At 43.3% G+C, this 8,300-nt stretch overlaps 1 protein-coding gene across 1 annotated transcript in view; it reads left to right on the top strand.

Annotated features, from left to right (window-relative positions):
• Positions 1 to 8,300, top strand: part of WDR62 (WD repeat domain 62) — a 313,350-nt gene that overhangs the window by 1,181 nt on the left and 303,869 nt on the right. The window contains exons 2-10 of the mRNA XM_063937983.1: positions 1,388 to 1,479; positions 2,031 to 2,093; positions 2,195 to 2,252; positions 2,342 to 2,512; positions 4,456 to 4,593; positions 4,826 to 5,008; positions 6,027 to 6,187; positions 6,690 to 6,879; positions 7,285 to 7,419. Of these exons, the coding sequence (XP_063794053.1) occupies positions 1,388 to 1,479; positions 2,031 to 2,093; positions 2,195 to 2,252; positions 2,342 to 2,512; positions 4,456 to 4,593; positions 4,826 to 5,008; positions 6,027 to 6,187; positions 6,690 to 6,879; positions 7,285 to 7,419 (1,191 nt within the window). The remainder of the gene's footprint in view (positions 1 to 1,387; positions 1,480 to 2,030; positions 2,094 to 2,194; positions 2,253 to 2,341; positions 2,513 to 4,455; positions 4,594 to 4,825; positions 5,009 to 6,026; positions 6,188 to 6,689; positions 6,880 to 7,284; positions 7,420 to 8,300) is intronic.

Raw genomic sequence — 8,300 nt, 5'->3', positions numbered from 1 at the left:
ACATAGATATGCCTAGTTACAATGGTTTTGTAGTAGCTTCATATACAGTAGTTAGAATCTGCAGGCTTACTATGCAGGAGCAAATTATATACATGGAGGGGGACACCAATATTTTTCTTGCCTCCGGGCAACTGAGACAAACTTACGCCACTGTGCACGGTACTAGATGAATGATAGCTAGAATCTAATTGGTTGCCATGGGTAGCATCTGTACTTCTCTTTAAAACGTTCGATACACCCCAGCCCCCATTATATGTGTGAAAGTTTGATATATACTATACTAGCTGCTGTACCCGGGTGCCCTTATACCCGCTGCACTGTCACGGCCAAGTGAAGATTATCTCCCAGGTATTGTGAGAGCTCAACATAAACGAACGGTAAGCCATTGCGGAGCCAGTCCTACCGTCCCCTGAGCACTGATCGCGATGATATTTAGCCTAAAAACTGCCCTGGAAAACGACCTGCACAATGGGGAAAACCGCATCGCAATTGGTTCAGTTGTTTCGGAGTTTATTGCAATCAGACAAACAAACAGCCGTTCTTATTTATAAGATGTGTATATTGCACATCTGCTATCTGTCCTAATTCGTGTAACTCATAAGAGTGGGAATCTCTGAGCTTGTAGAAAAGTGGGTGACTAAGTAAAAAAAAGTTTGACCGGGGGGCACATCTATCACGCCCCGATTTCCGTGTGTCTTTATTTTGGGTGGAATGGCTTGCAGTCTCTGGATGAGAGCAGGTGAGATTGGTGCAGTTTATAGAGGGTGTTATTCTGTTATGTTAGCAGCGACTTTCACTGGAACCAGCGAAGTCCTTCTATTACCAAATGTACAAATAGAAGGGATATAGGTAAACGCAGCCGGGAAGCGTGATCTGCACTAGGCCTGGGAATACGGGAAGGTCTTTATGTTGTACCACCCAGTGGACCTGATGCTGCATTGAATGTACGCCTGTTGGCCGAGCTCATCTTGCGTGGTTTTGCACTACACACGCCTTGGAAGCAGAATGTACACAAGTACGTGCAGCAAATAATCGTGTGTGATCCATTCATATCCTGTGACGGAAGAGGCTTAAGTGGGCTGTAACACGGGCAAAGTTCACTGAGGGCAAGCTGTGCACAGATGGACATAAGCGTAAATATGCCTGTCAGTTTTATCTATTGCACCAAGAGTAGCATCCCAAGCTTGGTGACAGGCGGTGGGTGCGCTGCAAGATGCATGCAGCCAGTATATGCATTTTTTCTAAATGTAGGCGCAGTGCGGGAGAGCAGATGCCTGATTTCCATACAGCTCTGTAGCAGGCCTAAAATGTTTGTTCTTAATTGTATTATTATCAAAATGTCTCAAAAGAATAAAAAAATACTTTAAATTGTATCTTGCTTTTGTAGGTGGAGCTGGAGAAAGTATTGGGAATCACTGTATCCAGTAACAGCAATCTAACATGTGACCCAAACACCGGACTGATCGCATATACAGCGGGGTAACAATATACACCACAATATCTCCTCTTTATGCAGTGTAAGATGTGTACATCGCGCCAATGGGGAAAACCAACAAACAATAATTTAAAGCTGCTCTTCTGCCTATGTGATTAATCTTACCAAGGCAGCAATTCAATTTGGTGGGACATGATGACGCGCATCACTGCACATATTAGTCCTATATGGTACATCCAACATCTCGATTTTAATTGAATAGCCCCGTAATTGTCTCCCTATCCTAATTGGAGCTCTGGTGGTCTATGCAGCTGTGTGTGCCAGGGCTTTATCAGTGCGTATGAATGACTGTGTGTATCAGGCTTAAGGAAACAAACAAAAAAACATTGCTTATTAATTAATAAAGTTGTTTTTTTTTTTAAATAAATGAAACTTAGAAAAAATATAATGAACTGATCACCTGTCTTTATCGACTTTCTTGTATTATGATCATCATGAAGTATAGGTATATATTACTCTATAAATCCTTCTGTCTTTTTGTCTTCTCTCCATACGCAGATGTACAGATATTAAGTACTGTGTTTTTCCACCCCAGGTGTGTCATTGTCCTTCTATGTCCAAGGAACAACAGACAAGCCCACATATTCAACACATCCTGGTGAGTGATCTCAGATTCTAATAAGCAAATGCTTTAATGACCCACTCATCCGATTATGAGTCCGGGGCCGCGTCCTAGTGCTAATTGTGTACTTTCTCCAGCAAACAGCTCAGCGCTCTGTCCTTCTCCCCTGATGGGAAATATATCGTCACAGGAGAAGTAAGTGGCATGTACTGTTATGCGTTCCCATGCTTTGTCCATATCATAGTGATCACGCCGCTGTTCCTTACATTATTCTCTGCTTCTAGAGTGGCCACAAACCGGCAGTACGCATCTGGGATGTGGCGGAGAAGGCCCAGGTTGTGGAGCTGCTCGGCCACAAGTATGGTGTATCCTGTGTCTGCTTCTCCCCCAACATGAAGTATGTCGTGTCCGTGGGCTATCAGCATGATATGGTGGTCAATGTGTGGGACTGGAAGGTAAAGAGTTTGAGCACTGAGTGGGACATCTAAAGAAGGGACCAGGGTCCATTCGTTGGATGGACCAAAGACAGTTTGTGCCGTTCCGTTTTATGTGACTCTCCCACTTTTATGGAGACAGCATATGATGTGGCGTTTGGCGTCCTACAATTGGTTCTATTTCAAATTCTGCTTACAAATATACAGATCTGTGCTATTATAGGTTACAATTGACTATATAGCACTTACATATCCCGAAGCTCTTTACAGGAACTATCTAATCGTTCTCATCAGTCCCCGCCTAAGTGGATCTTACAGTCTATGGGGTCTATGTACTAAGCCTTGGATGGAGATAAAGTGGAGTGAGTTAAAGTACCAGCCAATCAGCTCTTAACTGCTATGTTACAGGTTGTGTTTGAAAAATGACAGTTAGGAGCTGATTGGCTGGTACTTTATCTCTTTCCGTTTTATTGCTCTCCAAGGGCTTAATACATAGACTCCTTAATTACCTACAGTGAGAATACTGGGATTATGTTTATGCCCACAAAACATTTACTGATCAGCCCGAAGGCAGCTTTATGTGCTGAGTTTTTTTTTTTTTTTTTTAATCTCTTTATTAAGACCAACAAGATAGCAATAATGCAGCCAGAGTCTTTATTGCACAAACAGCCTACTAAATGTCCCCACCCTAAAGGAGTTCAAGCCACAGTTTCTTTGGAGTGCTATCCCGGTATCGGAGTTAGGCCGGGTACCCATCAGAACAATGTGTTCCCAGCCGAAGCACCGGCCAACGGCCCAACATATTGCACGATCAACCAGAGGATATCCCTAAAGAGCCGTAAAATCGAGTCTACACACTGAACGATCTGCATGATTTGTCGTTCCAGTTAGCCTGGAAATGACAAATTGTGCGGATGTCGTTCTGGTTTGTACCTGACCTTACATTGGGAGTAATTCAGACCTGATCATAGTAGCAAATTTGTTAGCAGTTGGGCAAAACCATGTGCAGGGAAGGGGTGGTGGGGGGGGGGGGGGGGGGGGGTTTGGGGCAGATATAACATTTGCAGAGAGAGTTAGATTTGGGTGGGTTATATTGTTTTTGTGCAGGGTAAATACTGGCTGCTTTAGTTTTACACTGCAATTTAGATTTCAGTTTGAACACACCACACCCAAATCTAACTCTCTCTGCACATGTTACATCTGCCCCCCTGCAGTGCACGTGGTTTTGCCCACAAATTTGCTGCTACGATCAGGTCTGAATTTCTCCCATTGTTCACTCCTGTGGGAGAGGGACCAAGCCTGGTGTCTTTATACTTTTGACAGGCCCACAAGGTAGCAGTACCTTTGGAGACCTAAAGATCTTATCACGTCTTAAGCTGGGCATACACTGTACAATTATCTGGCAGATAATCTGCCAGATCTAGCTGGTTGGAACGAAAATCTGGTAATGGATGAGAGCAAATGGCAATCGACCATTTGCTCCCAAACACTGGAAAATTAACAACACCTATCGTTCAGACACTGAGCTCTCCCGGAGACCTTACAATCCTGCAAACACCTTGCCGTGACTTGCTCTGGAAAGTATGGCGAGTATTGGGAACACATTTGGTCTCTGATTAATGGAGATCATAGATTGTGTTAACTTGTTCTAGTCTTATTTTTATAGGCTATGCTGGCCTTGAGACTGACTGGCATGTCTGGTAGCATGTTCCACACAGCCCTGAGCCAACAACTTCTCGGAGTACTGCTGGTTTACGGTGTGTCATTGTCATAAATGATGGTGGCTCCTTCAGGCAAATGCAGTGCATAAGCAACCTACCTGATCAACCATTAACACAACATGAAAACAATACATTGCTTGTAAAATATGTGAAATAGAGATGGTGATTGTGGTGCCTGGCTTCCTCTCTCACCACTGCCTTGAGCCTATAGGGTTCTCACATGTTACTTTGATGTCTTCGCAGAACAATAACATAGTGGCAAAGAACAAAGTCTCCAGTAAGGTCAGTGCGGTGTCATTTTCCGAGGACAGCAGCTACTTTGTGACCACTGGACATCGTCACGTCAAGTTCTGGTATCTGGAGAGCTCTAAAAAATCTCGGGTACATCTCCAGGGAGGAGGAAGAAACATTAACATCTTTAATTTGACTGATCAACACTTTTTCTTTCTCTCTATAAAGATTAAGTATTATGTGTTTGTGTTTTAATTCATGCGTTATATGTTTTATATGCAACTGCTTTCTTTCGGATATATGTGTGATTGTTTTATAAAGGCGAACATGAAATTGTGTTTCCTCTGCACTGTAATACATCAGAACCATTTCATCTCCCTAGATTAATGGAACGGTTCCCCTGGTGGGCCGCTCCGGACTATTAGGTGACCATCACAACAACATATTCTGCGGCGTGGCATGTGGCAAGGGCAGACTTGCAGGAAGTACGTTTTGTGTTGCCTATTCTGGCATCCTTTGTCAGTTTAATGAGAAGAGAGTTTTGGAGAAATGGCTCAAATTAAAGGTGAGATTAATGTTCCTTCCCCACGATTTCATTATGTAAGCATCACACTTTCTAGAGCCCTAAAAGCCTCAATGTTTGTGGACCTGTTTTAAGTATTTGATTCTATTGGTTACTTGTTTGGGCAGTTCACGTTCCTGTGGTGCATTGTGTTTCTCTGTGTTCATAACAAGCAGCTGCAACATGTGCAAAAGATATAAATCACTGATCGGTTATGAAAGAATTTGGGAGCCATTTGGGTATGGGAGAATTTGGGAGCCATTTGGGTATGGGAGAATTTGGGAGCCATTTGGGTATGGGAGAATTTGGGAGCCATTTTGGGATGGAAGAATTTGGGAGCCATTTTGGGATGGAAGAATTTGGGAACCATTTGGGTATTGAAGAATTTGGGAGCCATTTGGGTATGGAAGAATTCAGGAGCAACATAATTTACTGATCACGTATGGAAGAATTCAAAAGCAACTGCTCTTTAAACTGCCATGGACATCAGCAGAACTGAGTCCCAAAATTTAGGCATCAGTAGTAATCTTTCTGGCACATGGACTACCTGGCTACTTGTATTTGCCCTGTCTGACTGTAGGAGCTACGTACATTGAAGGCAGCTGCTGGATTGGCCCAGGAACATAGCGTACTGAATCCATGGTCTGTCTGTTACTGTGAATATAAGTATAGTATTTGTTTTACCAGTAGATTTATCCAAGTTTTGATACTTGGGCTTATTTGTAAACATTGAATTTTGGTTAAAATATTGAACTAAACCATAACAACCAATCAGACATTTTATTTCATAATCACACAATAATGAAATTAAAGCGGCTTGCTAATTAGGTGATGTGGCTCAGTTCTAGATATGTACCTAAGTGCAATGTGTATGAATCTTACTGGCTTCACTTTCTGGTGGATGCACATGAATCATACTATGAGTTGCTTGTAAAATGACTCCATTGTATGTCTCCATTGCGTCTGGTGGTGGATGGGTATTGTTGTTAAACACTGTTTGTGCTCTGTTTGTTTCATTCAGGTATCTGCCTCGAACTGTCTGTGCGTGACAGAGGAGTTTGTGTTCTGTGGCTGCGATGAAGGTCTAATTAGAGTGTTTAATGCACAGAACCTGCAGTATGTGACAGATTTACCCAAACCTCACCACCTGGGTGTAGATGTTGCTCTGGGGATTGATCCGAGGTAATTTACCAGTGAAGATATTGAGTCATGTCTGTGTGCAGTCTGACAGTGATGTTATCTGAACAAACCCTGAATTGATGCAAGTTGTTTGTAGAGCCGTGTGATTGAAAGTGTTTCAATTCCAATATCGTACAATCTAGTCGTGGCTTACAGGGGGAATTCAAATCCCTGACATTGGCGCAATGTGACGTTCCTAAACAGCACATCTCTTTCGCTGACAAGTTTTCCCTGATACGCTGATATATGCGATGCCCGGTGGCATATTCTACATAATTCAGTCCCCCCCCAGCAATCATTAGTTTGGATCTCTGAGTCGTTGGATTTCTGACCGTTAGAATGATCACTACACAAACGTTACAGCCAACTTCAATCGAAGCAGCCACTAAACCTATCTAGAGCAAGGTTTATATGTAATAAATTGTTCTCTTTGTCTGGATCATGGTTTACTTATTGGATTGTTTATTACTGGATGTAAGATTTCATTCTGATTTCTCCCTTGTAGCTCACTGTTTACAAAGCAGAACAGTTGCAGCTATCCGGACACCTGCGCTGTGGTGTTTGACCGGTGTAACCAGTGGCTATGCGGTGTATACAATGACCATAGCGTGTATGTATGGGATGTCAGTAACACCAGGAAGGTTGGGAAGGTGTACTCTGCTCTGTATCACAGCTCCTACGTGTGGAATATAGAGGTGAGTGATGGAATATAAGTGTGCTCCTCTAATTGATGCAGTGAAGCTACAACTACTGATGTTCAGGACCGCTTCTTGGAGAGAAATGTATAAAGTTAGCTCTGTAATCATCTGAAATCAGATTACAAATCCTGCTTGTGGGAAAAATCTAATCTGCATTGCATATACTGTATGTTGCATTTTGATGTGTAATCCCCTAAACTCCCCACTGATGTGCTTTAATGGCTTCCTAGTGCAGTTGATCTGGTGCCCAGAAAGAATTAGCGCATTTGCTTTAGGATAAGCGGCACTCTGTCCTTTTCTACAAATTAAAGTTTGTGATGTCTTCTTGGTTGTCTTTGGTCTGTAAGTACTCAAGTGTTTCAAATAAACTGTGTTACCAGAACCCCTCCTATTGTCCCTCAGGCCTCTCTGGAAGTAGAACAGAAGACGTGTGTAACTCTTGGGTCATTTTTTACTTGTTCTTCTGACAACACCATCCGCCTGTGGAATCTGGAGAAGAGCTCGCACACTGGTCTGCGGAAGAATATCTACAGCAATGTAAGGAACGGACATCAGAGATTTGTTCTTACATTTACATCATTTTGGGGTGGAAAAAAATCCCATGTCATGTGTAATGACATACATAGGTGTTTGAGTCCCCCCCGGCGCTCTTTATAATATGCAGATCTTCTTTACTGCTACTTCCTTCTGTTTCTCCTACGTCCTAGAGGATACTGGGGTTCCATTTTGTATCATGGGGTATAGACGGGTCCACTAGGAGCCAGACTCCATTTAGAAAATGTGCCCGGAGGAGTCGGTCACACTTATGGAAGCTCCTGAAGAGTTGTCTACATTTATTTTATATGTCTGTTTGTTATGTTCAGTCAGATCTGGTTGGCACCAGCTTGCCTGCTTTGTGGGACTTGTGGGGGTGGGGGGTTGCCAGTACCCACACTGGCAAAAACAGCCTTAAAACGGTTTTCTCTCCATTTTAAGCACCAGATTACCTTAGCCAGTATAAAAAAAGCGGGAAGACCACGCGCCATTGAAGGAGCTGGGCTTCACTGAGAGGATCCAGCAGCTCATCAGCGCCATTTTCCCTCTAAAGTAACGGGGAATGCGATTATTAGTGTGCTAAGTCCCCTATCAGGATACTTAGTCTTCGACCCGGCTAAGCTTGGTAATAGCGATAAGGGGGCGGTGGGGGCTGGCTCCAGATAACTGTGTCTCCCTGAAGGTCTCTTTGTGGGTTACTTGTGCTTAACCTTTTCCTGTGTGTGTGTGCTGTCACATTTACATTATGTCAGGCAAAGAGTGTGTTTCTTGTACAGCGGAGTGTTCCTCTTCACCAGGGGGCTCACTACTGGGTACTCAGGGCAGTGCACCTTCCCAGAATAGCGGGGCTGAACCGGATTGGGTTACTTCCTTAAGGGAATGAT

This window comes from Pseudophryne corroboree, chromosome 8, assembly GCF_028390025.1.
Source record: "Pseudophryne corroboree isolate aPseCor3 chromosome 8, aPseCor3.hap2, whole genome shotgun sequence".
Taxonomy (NCBI): Eukaryota; Metazoa; Chordata; class Amphibia; order Anura; family Myobatrachidae; genus Pseudophryne; species Pseudophryne corroboree.
This window is presented reverse-complemented; position numbering and strand designations above follow the sequence as displayed.